The 18,164-nt window shown below is 35.5% G+C and overlaps 4 protein-coding genes across 4 annotated transcripts; 2 read left to right on the forward strand and 2 right to left on the reverse strand.

The window, feature by feature from the left end:
• The first annotated feature begins 2,497 nt into the window (after window positions 1–2,497).
• Window positions 2,498–3,640, forward strand: LOC120006003 (protein FAR1-RELATED SEQUENCE 6-like). Its single transcript, XM_038855880.1, has one exon. The coding sequence runs from the start codon at window positions 2,498–2,500 to the stop codon at window positions 3,638–3,640; it is 1,143 nt and encodes a 380-aa protein (XP_038711808.1).
• Window positions 3,641–3,646: 6 nt separating this feature from the next.
• Window positions 3,647–4,477, forward strand: LOC120006004. The gene has a single exon (XM_038855881.1). It carries the CDS (start codon window positions 3,647–3,649, stop codon window positions 4,475–4,477), a length of 831 nt encoding a protein of 276 aa, XP_038711809.1.
• Window positions 4,478–11,328: 6,851 nt separating this feature from the next.
• LOC120006537 (protein SHORT-ROOT-like) lies at window positions 11,329–13,172 on the reverse strand. Its single transcript, XM_038856595.1, has one exon. It carries the CDS (start codon window positions 12,997–12,999, stop codon window positions 11,647–11,649), a length of 1,353 nt encoding a protein of 450 aa, XP_038712523.1. The 5' UTR covers window positions 13,000–13,172; the 3' UTR covers window positions 11,329–11,646.
• Window positions 13,173–16,220: 3,048 nt separating this feature from the next.
• On the reverse strand, window positions 16,221–16,817 carry LOC120006006. The gene has a single exon (XM_038855882.1). It carries the CDS (start codon window positions 16,815–16,817, stop codon window positions 16,221–16,223), a length of 597 nt encoding a protein of 198 aa, XP_038711810.1.
• Window positions 16,818–18,164: the final 1,347 nt, after the last annotated feature.

Raw genomic sequence — 18,164 nt, forward strand, 5'->3', positions numbered from 1 at the left:
TTCTTGAAATGTTGATAGGTGTTTGGTACAATTTTGCTGTTAGTATATATGGTGTTCTAATTGTTGTGCAAATTACGTCAAACAGATTTAAATTAAAATCAAATTTAATTGTTAATACTTTATAAAACTGATTATAACATTAATAAGCAATCAAAAAATATTTATATTATAATTATATATTTTTTAATGATCAAATAATATAAGGCATTTATTAAAACGTAAATTAAGACATTTTTTAATGCTTAAGTACACACATTTCGCATACATATTCCAGCTAACAAATTCATACATATTTTTAAGGTGCCTAATAACTTTATAAATTAATCCCATACATATATTACTTAATTTATAAAAAAACATAATCATATCACACTGAATAGTTGATTTGCGAACATGTCATGAAAATAAGTCATATTAGCATTGTCAATCACGAGATAGTCGTCAACTTCATCATCCATAGCTTGATTAATTAGGTTTGCCACTGAAGTATCTCCCACAACAGACGACATGCCAATGTCATTAAAATCAATGTCCATAACAGCATGCACGCGTATAAAATTATGTAGTGTTATGCATGCTATTACAATCATCGTCTGTACCTTTATATCATACCAAGTCATTGCATTCAAAATCTGTCATTTCTTCTTCATAACCCCGAATGTCCTTTCAATGACATTTCTAAGGCGAGCATGAGCCTTATTGAATACTTCACGTGGACCCGAAGCGGGTCCTCCATTCTAAAATACAGGAATATGATACCTCTCTACCTTGTATGGCGTGAGGAATCCTATTTTGTTCGCATAACCGGCATCGACAAGTAATACTTTCTTACAAATTCAAAATGTTAGTAGATATGTGGTTTAAAAAGAGTTTAACTCTTTTATTATGTTTCACAAGAACAAAAGCAACAGATATATAAGAAAACAACAGTATCTCTTCACCTATTCCCTGTCTCGGCCACAAAGACCCAACGCCACCCTCTTTCTCCTTTTTATTAGCTACTGTCTAAACCTCAAAATCTGTATCTTTTTTTTCTCTATCCAACCTCCCCTTTCTTCTTCTTTCCCGTCCCTCATTTTGTTCTCTAACCGAGCCAACTCCCCACCAAACTCTTCCCTTTTTGCACACTTTGCTACTGCCTTTTTCCTCACCAAAACCCAGCCGGCCCCCACTCTCTATTTTGTCTCCAGACCCCCTCTTTCTCTCTTTTCTTTCCCTCTCCTAAAACCCAGGGGAATTTTGTAAAAATGACCTTCTCAAAAAGTCAAACCAGAGAAATGACCCATTTTTTTATAAACCGCAAAAATGACCTACCTTGTAATTTTTTGGACCCAAATACCCCTAATGTTGAAATATCCTTTCTTCCACTCACAATACCAGAATACACATAACCCTCTTAACAGCTATTTCTCATCATCTTATCTGCACTCGATCGGCTATTTCTCATCATCTTATTTGTTCTATAGAGCTCGAAAAAGCCAGATCAGGTTCGGGTTCTGAGTTATTTGTGATCTTCGTTATCGCAAGTCTGAAGAGAGGTTCGTTGGTTAACATTTCATATCACTTTTGACAAGCGAGTACATCTATATTCTGAGTAATTTTGTTCCATATGTTTCTCAAGTGCATGTGAAGTTCTGAACGAACACATTATCTACTCATAGCATCTGTGTAGTTAAGCATATTGAGTTTGTAGTCGAACAAATATATATGTAGTCGAGCATTTGTGTTTTTATGGTCGAGCATTTATGTTTTCATGGTCGAGCAAAGTTGTTTATGGTCGAGAATTTGTGTTTTTATGGTCGAGCAAAGTTGTTTATGGTCGAGAATTTGTGTTTTATGGTCGAGTAAAGTTGTATTATGGTCGAGCATTTGTGTTTTTATGGTCGATCAAAGTTGTTTTTGGTCGAGCAAAGTTGTTTATGGTCGAGCATTTGTGTTTTTATGGTCGAGCAAAGTTGTTTATGGTCGAGCAACTTATTATACTTTTTTTTATGGTTTTTTGTTATTTTCAGGAATGACATCTATTGATTTTGTGATCCTCTATGGTGGCCAATGGGAAATTTGTCGAGGGATTTGCAAATACAAAGGTGGGAAAAGCCAAGGTGTAATAGTGTCCGAAACAATTTCTTTTGCGGAATTTGTGGATTTGATATATGAGTTGATTGAAGTGGATCGTAGTGCTGGTGAATTGTTGATGAAATTTGCTTATAATACACATTTTGATATGGAACCGATGGTGCTAGGCAACGACCGTGACTTGCAATTCTTTCTTAGGCAAAATGATGATCCTCGAAGACCTGTAACTTCACTTTGTGTAACAATTCATCTGAGAGAGTTTGTTTCTCAAGATGTAAGTTTCATTCCTCCTCAGCGGGAACAATTTCATTCACAAGATGTGGGCTTTGTTCCTAATACGCAGCAGTCGTGACAGTGTGGCAGTGAATTACCTTTACATGTTGATTTTGACAACGATCCGATTAGTCCTCAAGCCGGATGCATGGGTTTTAATGAATGTGGTTTTAGTCGATACGATAAAGATAATGCAGATATTGATGATGGGGTTGATGACTATCAAGAAAATATTGAGGTTGATGACTTTCAAGTGGATAATAATGGGATTGAAAGTTCGGTACTTCATCGACACCCGCCTCCATGTGCGGGCGGTAACTTAGCGGATGGGCCTCCTAGCAACAATAACATTGGCTCAAATTCGCTTGGTACGTCGAACTTTGTTGGGAGTAATAGTAGCAATAGCTATTGGGGTGGTAAAGTTACGATTGGGCAGATTTATTCAGACAAAAAAGAGTTACAAAAATATATTGCTATGTATGCTATGAGCAAGAACTTCCAATTTCGCGTTATTAAGTCGACCAAAACTCTTTTTATGATTCAATGTGCTGCTAAAGGGTGCGAGTGGCGTATGCGATATATAAGAGTCAAGGATTCGGAGTTGTTTAAGGTGACGAGGCTTAATGACAATCACAAATGCTCTTTGGACTTTATTAATCGAAGTCATATGCAAGCATCAGGAAAGGTTATTGGAGAATGCATTAAGTCAAAATATAATGGTGTTGGTCGTATTTACCGACCAAAAGACATAATACAGGATGTGCGGCAGGAATTTGGTGTTAATATTAGCTATGATAAAGCTTGGAGGGCTAGGGAAGCTGCCTTGGAATCAGTGCGAGGAACGCCTGAAGATTCCTTTTCTTACTTGCCACACTATTGTGCCGAGTTAGAGAAGAATAATCCTGGTACGATAACTTATATAGAGTCCGATCACGAGAAAAGGTTTAAATATTTTTTCATGGCTCTCGGTGCTTCGTTAAGAGGATTTCGGAGTGCAATGCAACCTGTCATCGTCGTTGATGGTACTCACCTAAAGGGCAAGTACATGGGCACGCTCTTTGTTGTCGCTGCTCAAGATGGCAACAAGAAAATTTATCCAGTGGCTTTTGGGGTTGGAGATTCCGAGAATAATGCATCTTGGGAATGGTTTTTCGAGAAACTGCGAGTTGCACTTGCACTTGAAGATTTCTCGGAACTATCATTGATATCGGATAGGCATAAAAGTATTGAGAGAGGTGTTTCACTTGTATTTCCGGAATCTTATCATGGGCACTGCATGCACCATATCTAACAGAACATGAAGGCCAAAAAAATTGATGATGTCGTGTTTCCCATATATTTCAAGGCAGCAAAGGCTTACCGTATTTCAGATTTTGAACATCTAATGACACAGATCCGTGGTTTTGAAGGTGGCAAGGCATATAAATATCTAGAGGATTCCGGATTCGATAAGTGGTCTCGTGCACATTTTCCCGGATATAGGTACAGTATACTCACTACCAACATTGCAGAAAGTATGAATGCTGCACTACGTGATGTGCGGGGTCTTCCAATAACAACGTTGGTTGAGCAATTGAGATCCTTAATTCAAAGGTGGTTTCATGAGCGTCGTACAAAAGCGGCATCCATAACGTCCCAATTGTGCAAGAAGGTTGAGAAAAAAATGACAAAGCGGAATGAAAGGGCTTTACGTATGTTGGTTGAACCAATAAGTCATATCGAGTTCTATGTACGAGATGGCTTCGGAGATGGCAAGGTGAACTTTCCTGACAGAACATGCACGTGCAGGAAGTTTCAAATGCAACAATTGCAGTGCGTTCATGCATTGGCTGCTTGCCGATTTAGAAATGTCACTGTACATTCTTTGTGTTCACGGTATTACACCAATGAAGCTATTATGGTGGCTTATGCAGAACCAATATACACAGTATCTCTTGAAAATCAACGCATAGCAAGCCGAGATAGAGTTTTATTACCGCCAGATACAAGAAGATCGGGAGGGAGACCAAGAGAGCGAAGAATACCATCAGCTGGTGAAACAGTGGCAGTTAGACTTTGTGGACGATGTAAGCAACGTGGACATAATCGTCAAACTTGCAAGGAGTCAATATCGTTGCATCCAACATGAAGAATTTAATAATTTCTATGTAACATAATGTATTTTATATTTCTTGCTTTGATAATAAAAACTCCATATTTATGACTTCATTTTATTCACTTCTCAATAAGTATAAGTATGTAATTGTACAGGTTTGTGCGTGTTTTTTATTGAATAAGTTCGTGCATGTTAACTGGGCAGGTGTGAACAAATGCTTGACTAAAGAAAGCAGATGTTTGACTAAGAAAATACGTGCTCGACTAAAGAAAACAGATGCTCGACTACAGAACATCAATGCTCGACTAAAGAAAACAAATGCTCGACTACATAAAAATGCTCGACTAAAGAAACAAATGCTCGACTAAAGATCATATGCTCGACTATAGAACATATAAGCTCGACTACTTTAAAAAATGCTCAACTAAAGAAAACAAATGATCGACTAAAGAAAACAAATGCTCGACTAAGACAATACATGCTCGACTACAGAACATACATGCTCGACTAAGTAAATGTAAGCTCGACTACATTAAAATCAGACTTTTTCATATACTATTCACAAAAACTGGCAAAATATACATGCTCGACTGACAAAAAAAGTTGCTTGACCATGAATATAAAGCATATTTACATTAAAAATTCTCCACCCCATGCCTCTATAGTGAACTTTTTCCTGTAGAATACCATGTCCTCTTGAGTTATCAGACTAACTGGCATGCTTGCAGTTAATACTTCAATGAACTTGATGGTGAACATGCCACAATCTCCTCTGTCATAAAAAAATATGTTAATGTCCTAACTAACTCATGTAACATGGACTACAATTACACACAGAATTTGAACTTAACTTACCCATTATTTTGTTGAGGGCAGGATGGTACCCTTTTAAGTTTCCAGGGAGAGAGATTTTCATCATTTATCGCAGCTGCTCTTAATATGTATGGCATCATCAACTTCAAGGGCTGCATTAATTCATTAAATTTTGGAATTTTTGTGCAGCTTGTAAGTGAGTCATACACGTTAATCTGTCTTTCCCCCAAGATCATCTCTACAGCCACCCAATGTGCATTGTTGAAGTTGGCAGGGAAGTAAACGTAGTCTACGTTAGACCAAGACACAGATTTCACTGGACTTTCTCCTATTACATAGTCCAAAATCAGATTATCATTGTCCCAAGAACAATCCTTGCTTTCATTGAAAAGTATGAAAGCCTGCGTAACCCGGACCTGTTCAGTTTGTAATAGGTTAAAGTAGCTATTGATATACTTTACAAAAGTTATGGTCTAACTAGTTGGAAATATACTTACAAAGAAAAAACTGTCGAGCACTGCAGACTTCTTCTTAAAAACTTCAGGGTTATTGGCAATCCTTCTACGAATATGGTACATTGCCACATCAAGGTGCTACATAAAGATTATGAATATGTTAAAGAAATTTTCATCATATATCTTTTCAAAATAAAAATTTTCAGTACATAATAATTACCTTGTCCGATAACCAGGTTTCTGGTCTGATGGCATCCACAAACCAATTCTTGTCTACTTGACATGGCTCCCAACTTATCAACTTACTTTCAATCTCAGGGTTGTGGCGATTATTGTCCTCATCTCCAAACAAATTCTCAAACGCATCCACCGCAACATTGCCCTCATCCGCTACATTGCTCTTCTTCTTTGAGCTCTTCTTCTTTGTCTTGGAGCTCCCCACAACATTGGTCGTCTCCTTTAACTTGTGGCTCCCAATACTACTCAAATATTCCTGCCCTAACTCTAAATCAGTAGGGACAAACGTATCATGCACTTCTAGCTGTAACAAATAAGCATGGAAAACATTAATATATATATATATATATATATATATATCATGCAATATATACCATGCAATATATACCTTTTTCATATCAAAATATTGGAGACAATAGCATTAGATTCTGGAGTGGCAGTGCTGCTCCAGTTCAATATTCGGGGAAACCGGTTTTCTTCCCTCACATTTGCATAAGACATACCGATGCGCGGCACCGCTTCATAAAGCCATATCTGCAAACAACATTATTTTTCAAAGATATATTCACAACAAACAAAGCATAAACTTGTTTCAAAATAATTTAAGTACTACCTGAAGTACTAGCGGGAATCCATATATGCTGTACTTTTCCATCTTTGTCGATCTTTTTTTAAATTTTTCAGCACGACCTACCATGACAGATGCAAGAGACTTTGCAGTACGTGCGTAGCTCACAGATCCCCATGGATACTTATTAAACACATTAACATTATCAACCAATTGCAACCACTGAATATCTATGTTCCTACTACGCTCCCTAGGCAGTAAAACAGAATCCAAAAAATATACCAGAGCTAGCTTCAACACATCTTCTTCCTTTCCAGGTTCAGGATCACAACTCATGAAAACTTCATCTAACTTATTTCTACCAATGCTCTTATTTCCACCAAAATACAAGTCCCTAATCCTATGCACAGAAGTGTCAATCAAGCTAGACAGGGGAGGGACATCACCACATAACAAACCAGTGATAAGAGCAAATTCAGCAATAGAAAATGTTGCCCTCTTTCCAGCAAATTTGAACCTGAATAATATCACACCAGATTCTTCTTTAGCAGAGTTTACAACTTGTCGTAGTAGAGCTTGATGTACCAACTGGCCAGAGAAATTCATGTGCCCCACATCCAGAAACATGCCAAAGCATGTTCTCCTAAACATCTCCAGTTGATCCTCACTAAGCTTCCTTTTGATTTTGCTTATGGATTCAGATATATTTGAAAAAACACTAACCTTACCTGGGAAATGATTTTTCATTTCAATCATGTAATCCATTTCTTTGAAAAATTGTCTATCTGAAAAGAAATAAAATAACCAAATTAATATTCACTTCAATCATCATACTCGACCAAAAAAACACATTTGCTCGACCACAAAAATAAATATGCTCGACCACAGTTTCATAAAATGCTCGACCACATAAAATTAACAACATTAAATGCTCGACTACAACAACAATGCTCGACTACAACAATTCTGCTATGCTCGACTAATGCTCGACCTACACAACAATTAAGCCCGACTACAACAATTATGCTATGCTCGACTACAAAGTTAAGAATACTGGAACACACATAATGCCCGACCCTAAATAAAACTGCTCAACTAATGCTCGACCTACACAACAATTAAGCTCGACTATAACAGTTATGCTATGCTCGACTACAAAGTTAAGAAAACTGGAACACTCATAATGCCTGACCGAAATAAAACTGCTCGACTAATGCTCGACCTACACAATAATTATGCTCGACTACAGAACATACATGCTCGACTACAAAGTTAAGAATACTGGAACACAGATAATGTCCGACCACCTGCATGCAAGCACCACCAAAAACCCAAGACTTCACCCACAATGTCACCCAATTAAACAGAGTTTCACCAAAAACCCAAGCCGGCCATAGGTATGTACCAAAATGCAAACCTTTTCATGTAATACCAAGTTAAAATCGAGTATATGTTAGGCAGAAAACTGAGCCAGTAATATACTAACCTCAGAGGGGGAAAAATCTCTTATCTGTTGCCAAAAACTGATGATCGGAAGTTGTACGGTAATCGTCGAGCAGCCCGTCGAGCAAAATGAGTTTGAAAGAAGTGGGTTTTCGTGGGAAGGGGAAAAGCCAAAGGGTGGGTTATGTTTTCTAAGGATAATTTGGTCTTTGTAATATAAAACTAGGTCATTTTTGCGGTTTATAAAAAAGTGGGTCATTTATCTGGTTTGACTTTTTGAGAGGGTCATTTTTACAAAATTCCCAAAACCCAGCTCCCTTTCCTTCTCTGTTTGCTGCGCCTCCTACTCTATTTTTCTCCCTATTTTTTCTTTCCTGCTCGCCCTTTTTCATTCTCTTCCTCCGCAGCCGTGTTTTTTCTTTTTTTTCACTGTAGCGGCCCTCCCTTATATCTTTGGTAGGAGACTTTTTAGCCTTTGAGGTTGTGGGCTCTTGAACTTTGTGGGCTTGGGTTTTTTGAAAGATGGTAAAATTTGGGCTCTTGACACAGGTTGAGTTTTATTGAATTGGGTATTTTGCTTGGGAATTGAGCTTTATTTGAGAATTATGCTTTTAATATGAATTTGGTTTGGTTAAATTAAATTGGGTTTTGGGTATTTTGTTTAGGAATTGGACTTTATTTGATAATTGGGCTTTTAATATGGATTGGGTTGGGTTGAATTAAATTGGGCTTTGGGTATTTTTGCTTGACAATTAGACTTTATTTGATAATTGAATTTTTTTGGTAGGTTTATCTGAAAATTGGGTCACCTAAAATTAAATAGGTTTAAACCTTTTTCCCCTTTTTGTTGATTTTGAATTTAATTAAAAGAAGTTTAAATGTATAAATTGAATCAAATAAATCCAATGGTCTATCTATACGGAAAGAAAAATATTTACTGAAAAATCGACCCGGACAAAATTCAGGTATTACGTCTTGGAAAAATATTTATTGAAAAATCGATCCGGACAAAATTCAGGTATTACGTCTTGGATCAAATTAAATGCAACCAAAGAGATGAGATTAGTTGCCTCCCTACATGACCATTATTCCCTCAAACTAGGAGATTGAGCTGCAACCTATTCCATGCATGGGCAACTCCTACATACAACAAGATAACTGACACATACAATTAAATAAGGAAAATTACTAACACAAATTAATAACACTCCACGTACAACCACCACTCCCTACACATAGTACAACACCACCAAACTTCTGCTAAGGCACAAGTGTACCTAACTGCAGCTAAGGACACGTCTGTACAATAGTGGTACCTAACATATATATATATATATACATATAGTGCAAAAATGTCTCTGCTCTTTCCTTTGCTTTTTCACAAAACAATAATTAAAATAATTTTGTCCAAATTAAATGATACCACTGCAAAAATGTCGCATCTAAATCTAAAAAGTGGTTTTTCCACTATATAATGTTGGCATAAAGTAAGTATGGTAATTAAAGGCACATATATATTCTATTCAAATCACTACACACAAAAGCAACACATGGGGATGGGAAAAGGCTAATTTCTTGCTTGCCACCAAGGTCTCTTCTTGGCCCCATTTTTTTCTTTATGTCAATTTAAATTATTTGAGTATTATTAATTTTACTTCTCAATCAATCTTTTACCAATAATACAGTTCATGCATTTGTTACACATGTCAATATATATGGCTTCGTTAAAAATAAATTAATGTTCTTATACTTGTGTACATATTTATTATGCATATATATAAAATAAAAAGACACAAACACACAAATTAAGACAACACCTAGAAGTAGTTTGGGGTGAATCCTTGTGCTTGGGGACCAAGTTTAACGCCCTAAAACATTCAATTTACTCTGTGATTTGCAAAATACTTGAAACTATTGGATATTCAAAATATAATTTACATTAATCAAAAGAGCTATGATTCTTATCATTAGAAATAAAAAGAATATTTCAGATTTCAAATAATAAATAAAAAATTAGTTTATATATGTATAAAAACTTGAACGTCATTAGTGATGTCATCTCATATCAGTAATTTTGGGAATATATATATATATATATATGTGTGTGTGTGTGTATATGTATATATATGTGTATATATTTATGTATATATATATGTATGTATGTATATACAATTTGTCTCATATCAATGTTTTAAAGAAGGGTTGGATTCTACAATCATTGTTATGCTTTGCTTTCAATACTACATAATTAATTAAAATACGACATAATTAATTATTAATCCATCCATGCAATTCCACAGATATGCCATTGCAGGCCGCCTAGTATGTACATGTCCTCAATTGGTTCCAAAACATATTTATAGATTTTTACTGATCAATTAATTAATTTGTCTTTTATGGATAGATTAATAAAACCCTAGATAGCAGCTATCCACCAAACCAATTAATATAATTGTCGTGAATATATGCACTTTTTCAAGTTTTTGATATTCTTTTTAAAAATATTTTGATATTGTCAGCGGACCAATTTAGTTATTTTTTTTTAAATATCACATAGAAATATGTTTGTAGTTGGAATCGAAACTTGAGCGCACAAATGCCTAACCCAGTTGATTGTCAACCGAGTCACCTCTCATTGGAACCCTTTAGTTTAGTTTGTTGAATTTGAAAGTTCTCCTTAAATCTAAGACTGTATGTTTCACTTACCTAATCTATTAGTCAACAGATGATGAGATTTAAGAGAAATTTCTATTTATTTAGGGGTTTGACCATCAAATTTAAAAAGTGAAGAGGTCGGTTGGCAAGTTCGCTTATTATAGAGATATCATGAACAAGAAAAGGGGTTTTTTTTTACGGTATAATTGTATATTATTAATGAACTAATATTATTATGTTAATTTTATCTCTATAAATCTGTATGTATTTATTGAATAACATAATAAATTATGATGAGGGAAAGATACTGATCAAGAAATGCTAATGGGGAATGCCGAATGGGAGGTTGGAATTGACAGTGGATGGAAATAGTGCAAACACCTTCAAACAAGAACAATGATCTAAACGCATATGCATAAAAAAAAAAGAAAAGGAAAAAAAAAAGAAAAGGAGAAAAGCAAACACAAAGTCCCAAGCATATATAACTAAACCTGGAGACAAAAAGATAACCATATACAGTATTAATGTTCTTTAATGCAAAATCTAGACATATAGGGAACTGAGTGTACTACACTACTACGCCCATTTCTATGCAAAACCTCAATATATGACCATGGCTATACATTTTACACATGGCTTCTGTGGATGAATATATATATATATATATATATATATATATATAACACTTTGTATGTAGAATTAGGGAAAAGGGGAGGCACTATATAGAATTAGGGAAAGGATACAATAATGGGGGAGGAGAAGGATATTGAGCAACAAATCCAAATGGGAACTTGTACAAACATGAACAACTAGTGCTCTAAAAAGCAGAAAAGAAGAAAAGCAAAGCACAAACTCCCAAGCATATAATGGAACGTGACTACATAAAGTTGCATAAACGAGAGCAAAGCAATGAAACTATGAAAGGGTTTCCTAGCTAGCTAGTCCTCCCATTCCCATTTAAGTAAAATCATAGATATCCATGGCTAACTAGAGCTTCCATATATAGAAACATATTATGCCATAAATTCTTTCTAGGGTTTCCATACTGAAGCCCATGCAACAGGCTCATCTTTCCATGTTAAGTAAACTCCTGATGATTGAGGAATTTGATTATTCTTATCATCATCATCATCATCTCCTCCCCCTGATTTTGGTACCATAACTGACCATCCAGCTTTATATCTCTTCAACAATGCTTTGACATCATCCACAACATCATCACTAAACCCAACTGGTGAAAAGGAAGCATCTTTCATTCTCTCACACCATTGGCTTCCTCTCTCTCTCCTCTCACACCACCCTTCTTCTCCATTACTACCGTTCTCATTATTCTCATTCTCATCGTCATCATCATCACAAGCCAAAACCTTGACTATGCTCCTTGAACACTCCCTCTCCAACATCAACCTTTCATTGCTTGTTGGGGCAAAGCTCTCCTCTAGCATCTCAAAGTACAATGTGTAGAATCTAAGGCACTCTTCAAAGCACTTGACAAAGTCATATCTTGTGCTTGTGAAATCAGCTTCTTCTTCAACAATTGTCACAGCTTTAGGCTTAAGTGATTGGAAGAATTGGATCAAAGCAACTCTTTCTTCCACTTCAACTCTTCTTAAGGCCCCAATACAATTCACAGCTATAGCTTCATCATCTTGAACTCCTAGTCCTTCCTTTGTGAAGTGGTTTAGACCACTTACTACATTGAATTCAAATGGAACTCCCATCAACCTTGCAAACTTCTCCATTCTTTGCCCTATCTCCTTCATGACTGATCCTACAATGGATGCAGTTACAACAACCGTGAGCTTCAATCGAGGCGTCTCGTCGTTTCTTGTAGCTAAAGATTCCAATAGAGTAGGCCACTGAGTGCAAAAGGTGTTGCTTATATCAATTATGTGAAGCTTGGTTTCACCATCTAAGGCCTCCAAGATTGCACCATTTGAAGCTACATGACCAAAAGTTGTCCATGGACTTACCTCTTGGAACTTGAGTATTAACTTCCTAGCTGAATCAAAGGAGTGGCTCTTCTCAGCTACACAGGTTAGGGTTTTGTAGCATCTCCGGCCGGAGCCGGTCGCCTTACAAAACAAGGATTGCAAGAAATAAGAAGCCAATTTCTGATCACAATCTCCATAAGGAGATGCTAACTCATTCAACATCCATAGGAGTTGGTGGATTTTGGTGGAGTCCTTATCTGAGATGGCTCTTGCACACTCATTAAGAAGCCTTGAAGCCCATTTGTTATCAACCGGGGAGGCGGCAGCGGCAGCTGCAGTAGATGGTGGCTCACCGGAGTCTGATGAACGGCTTGTTGATGTGTGGCTTTGATGATTGCTGGAAGTAGCCATAATTGCTAGTTGTTGAAAATGATCATTGTTGATGATCATCTTGTGGTGATTGGAGGGTACAAGTGTGTATTTATAATTGTGTTATTGTTTAGATGTGAAGAGAGGAATCCTTATGTCCATATGTAGAAGAGGGTGTAGACTTCTTTGAGTCTAGAGGCTCCTTAGCTAAACTTATTTGAGTTAGAAGTGGCTAAGTACAAAGTTATGATTTAGGAAAGTTATATAGTATTATTATATTTATTGTCATGGTCATATTATATTGCATGTATACATATATGTATATTACTATATGAGAGTACATCATTTTCAATAATTAATTAAATTTCATTTATATAATTGAAACCTAACTTTAAGGACTAGCAAGTGCATATATGATTTGACTTATGCAACATAATTCCCTTTGCTTGTGGAAATCCGGATTTTTTTGGTAAGTCATATATAGATTGTTAATGTTGAGAGTTAAACTTGAGTCTACACAAGAAATTTTTTTATCCCAACCAATTCGGCCATACAATCTGATTGTTAATTAGAAAATTAGAAGATTCATCTATGGAAAATGAAATATTACTCACCAACCTAGCTATATATTTTTATAATATGGGGCAGTTTTGGATGCTTTATATCTAGTGATAGGGGTCTGTTGTTATAAAAATTACAGTAGACCCTGCTGTAACTATTTTGATAGTCAATTTTTTTTATTTAATTCTTACAAATTGTAAATGTGTAGTATTCCTGTCTAACGAATCCAATAATCTATTATTCGTTCGAAACAATAATCAAACTTATCGCGATCTAAACTTTGAGTGTTTTGAGTTTATATATATCCAACTATTTAGAATTGTTATGCATTTCTCATGTGTGAATTTGATTTCTGTTTAGAACAAAAAAAAAATACATTGTTGAACTAGTTAGGTCGAATACTATACATTTATAATTTATTAAAAATAAAATAATTCTTTTTTGATATTAAAATAACATTACAACGGGACCTACCTGTAATAATTTTAGGGCATGTCCCCATCTCCCCTTCATATCACTCACAAACTTTTCCTTGTAATTAGACTCTTGACAATGCATATCACCCTACATTTTTAAGTGACATTAGACTCAATACCTTAATTGCCGTTAAACACAAAAGTATAAGAAAAAGAATACCACTAATGATTAAACCTAAAACAACTGGGATAGGGGTTGGAATCATTCCAGCTGATTCCATAGATCTAAACCATTGGAATGATTTTGAGCCCCCACCCAATGCATTGGATGTGACAACTATACATCCAATGCATTCAATGGTTTGTGTCTACGCAATCAGTTGAAATGATTCCAGCAACTCCTATCACCAAACGACTGAGGTTAAGTTTAGTGACCAAAAAAATATCATATTCCTTATCTGTAATTAACAATAATTAATTAGGCCTTAGAAAAAATTAATTAGGCCTCAGAAAAAATTAATCAGGGCCGATCACCGTCATTAACAGTAGTCATGACGAGATGATTTGGAAGAGAATAAAACATTTATTCCAAAAATAAAATAATATAATTAATACTCTCAAAGGAATCCTCATCTTTGAATGGCCACTGAATAATGCTAAATAAAAAAAACAAGCAACATATTTTGCTGAGTTAACACAAAGAGAAGGTGATAAAAGAAAAGGGAACATTAGTATATTATAAGTATATGAAGACATGATTATTCATTATTGTGATTAATGTTGGTGACAAGCTTCTTCTTAGAAAGCAAACATTGTCAACTTTTTTAGTATACAAACTCCGTCATGCAACATAACAATTTGTACCTTTCCTCTTGGCCATTATTGTCCTTAATAATATAAATATATATGATAATAATAATATATATATACATATATATTATAATACACATCATCAAAGTGATGTCTGGATGAGTAAATTAATACAATGATGAGATGATAGCTTAAGTCTAGTCGGTAAAACTTTCTAGAGATAAATCGTATGGATTAGCGAGATCTTAAGTTTGATTCTCATTATGAGAAATATTCTTATGTCAATGGATACTTCACTCCCAAATTTAATTTTACGGATATACAAGTTCTTAATTAATTTTATCAATGATGTCTTTCAAAAATGAAATACTGTAAGATCAATGGTCCAAAACTATGACAGAGGGTGTTAGAAGTACTGCATAAACATTATCTTATTTTCTTCTTCATTTGTTGCTGGTTTAACTTTACTTGAGCAAACAATTCAATATTTTATTCCAATCATAAACTCTCACCAAGTGGGGTTTTAAAATATTATTTGTTTATTTCCAAAACAAAAATTAAGGGGTATCTAAATGAAGTTTATTCCTGGTTAATGAGTAGACAATAAGACAAGGTTTAGACTCCTGCTTTTCCATCCAATTCCAATCATTTGAGAAAATGTCTTTGCCTTCACAGATAATCATTTCTTTAATCTTTCTTGATATGTCTATTGCACTTGTGTGGTCAATGATTTATATTGCAGCCTGCGCTGTCTCTTTGTGTGTTTCCAAGTTTAAATATTAGAAAAACAAAAATTCAAAACTAAAACAAAGGGTTTATGCAAGGAATTTCTGATTGCCAATCTAATAGAATACCACATTTAAGGTTCTTTCATCGCCAGCTTCACATCACAAAATCCCTGATCAGTCGTGAACCAAAATGCATGTCAAGTACATACTTGAAGTATATCTGAAAAACTTTGTGTACTCAGATATCTACAATTTATGGAACAAAATACGGAATAACAAAACGAATGTAACACTACAATTTTACGAGGAAAACTCGGATAGGAAAAACCTCGAGTCTATAGAGCGCTTAACCTTGAAACAATAAACTATGATGAACCTTAATTGCACCACAGTTTTTGCTCAGTACATCTCAGTCTAAATAAATCACAGCTTAAATTAAAACAATTATGAGTTCACTCCATTTTTCAGTTTTTCAAATTTTCCAACCTACACCCCATGCACAACAGTTACAAAAACAGAGTATCTATACAAAAACATATACAAAATGAAACCATAATCATGTAAACAAAATCATTTCAATAATTTAGATCAATCCTACACAAAATCAATGTTCTTCATATCAGTCCCACACAAAATCAATGTTCTTCATATCAGTCCTATACATAATCAAGGAGGAAGTCATATAAATCCTAAACAAAATGAACATAGAAGTCATATCAGTCCTAAAAAAAATGAACATAGAAGTCATATCAGTCCTAAACAAAATCAATTGAGACATTGCCCTGAATCAATCTATCAACTCCACAGTCGCTATGTTACTTGGTTTACACCCAAAAAGTGTCTTGAATTTTTCGATCCTCGAAGAAAACATTTCTGGCCAACCTCTGGCATTGGCTTGATGATGATCTGTCCACATCTTTGAAACAGGAGGTATGGGACTATCTTCTGCTAATTCCAGTATGATGGAGTGGGAGTCATTTATATACCTGAATACCATGATCCCTTGCTTATAATCCAGTGGCAGTAGATCCCTAAAGGTGAAAAATGTGAGGCACTGTTCTTGTGAAATTAGTGCAACAACAACATTGTAACAAGTAGTTACCACATTTCCCATATAAGGCATGATCATCCAATTTTTTCTATCTGCCATAGTGGGAAAACACTCAACACTGGATAGCAGCTCAAATGTGCTTGAGATAGGAGCTAGTACCTTGTCATATTGACGTCTATTCATGCGAAGCTCATTTGCAAGATCTTTCCAAGCTATTTTCCAACCGTCGTCACCCCAATCATAAAACAATGCCACAACTCTGAACCCACAGTGGCCATCTCCAGGGACATCAAAAATTTTAGAAATGGAGTTTTGTAAGAAATTAGGAAACATGGACACCCACTGTTCCTAGTTCTATAAATCTTCAACTTTCCCTTTTGTTTGACACTCTGCTTTGAGTTCTGACTATTTTGAACATCTTCAAACACATGAGACTCAACAACATGCTCCAATAGGGTATGTCACTAAGTGGGATGGCCTTACCTTTATTTCTGTAATACCTCAATTTCTGGTTCATAACGATGTCTTGTAACGTACCCATTCTCAGTTAATAACATGAACAACTATTGATATGTGACTTACCGGCAGTCTCAGAAAGCACATGCAATGCCGTTTACGTAGTGAAAGGAGATATCTGAACTAAACCCTAGCTTTTGGTAGCGGTTGGGATAGGGTTAAACTTACCAGTTCTTCATCAACGTTAGGTTCTCCGTCAAATGAGGCTTTATCATCTTCCATCGTGGCCTCGTAGTCCATATCATCATCGTCGACTTTGCCCATCGGAGAGAATGGCGTTGCAACAGAGAGAAAATCGTGTGATTTGAGAGAGAGATAAAGGCGTTGTAGAAGACAGAGAAGAGGGAAACGAAGAAGAACGATAGAAATGGGAGGGAAATGGTAGGGTCAATAGGGGGTGTGAATAGATGAGGGTCTTTTGTGATTTTTTGTGGTGTACTTAGCAAAAGTGGGGGTGCAAATAAGATTCATCATCAACTATAATGAATTTTAGATTACAAAGAAATTACTTAACCTCCATTAAAACCTTTAGTACATCTAGACTCAGTGTATGCCTCAACTTAGCAGGAATTCTCCAATGCTAAATTTGTTTGGAATCCATCAAAGTCTTTTTGCTTGTGTTGACCTTCAATTGGATTCCACCAACATGAATCAATTCAGTACCTCGAACTCTTCACTGCTATGGTCTTCACCAGCGTATTTCTCAAGCAGTTATCAGATGCGTATAGTCACTCATACACAAATCACTCATAACCTCTGAAAGACTCTGATACTCTAATTTGCAGTTGGCTGACTTCAATCTCTTTCAACGTCGTTGTTAGAATCTTTCAAACCTTCTTTATAGTTTTGTATGGGATATGTCTTCTATTCTTCCATGTCAATCTATTTGAAACCAAACTTAACAATCTTTAAGATATATTGTGAATCCACGAGTTTGTTGAGTCACGGTTTAAGATAGGAGTTTGCTTTATCAAAAGAGATGTTTTACTGTATCATAGTAAGAAACATATCTTTTCTCAGCATGTTTAAGATGAAAGACATTAGAGAAAAATTCTCTTACCAAATCAGCACAGGCTACTCCCTTTAAATCTATGGAGGGAGTCCAAGAACGAGATTCAAAGATGTATGTCAGATAGCATCGTCCAGTGTGTGAAAACGAAAGCA

This window comes from Tripterygium wilfordii, chromosome 9 (genome assembly GCF_013401445.1).
Source record: "Tripterygium wilfordii isolate XIE 37 chromosome 9, ASM1340144v1, whole genome shotgun sequence".
In the NCBI taxonomy this organism is placed as follows: domain Eukaryota; kingdom Viridiplantae; phylum Streptophyta; class Magnoliopsida; order Celastrales; family Celastraceae; genus Tripterygium; species Tripterygium wilfordii.

Bases quoted from the DNA above. Each gene is read 5' to 3' on its own strand.
- LOC120006003 (XM_038855880.1), top strand. From the start codon at position 2,498: ATGGGTTTTAATGAATGTGGTTTTAGTCGATACGATAAAGATAATGCA.
- LOC120006004 (XM_038855881.1), top strand. From the start codon at position 3,647: ATGAAGGCCAAAAAAATTGATGATGTCGTGTTTCCCATATATTTCAAG.
- LOC120006537 (XM_038856595.1), bottom strand. From the start codon at position 12,999: ATGATCATCAACAATGATCATTTTCAACAACTAGCAATTATGGCTACT.
- LOC120006006 (XM_038855882.1), bottom strand. From the start codon at position 16,817: ATGTTTCCTAATTTCTTACAAAACTCCATTTCTAAAATTTTTGATGTC.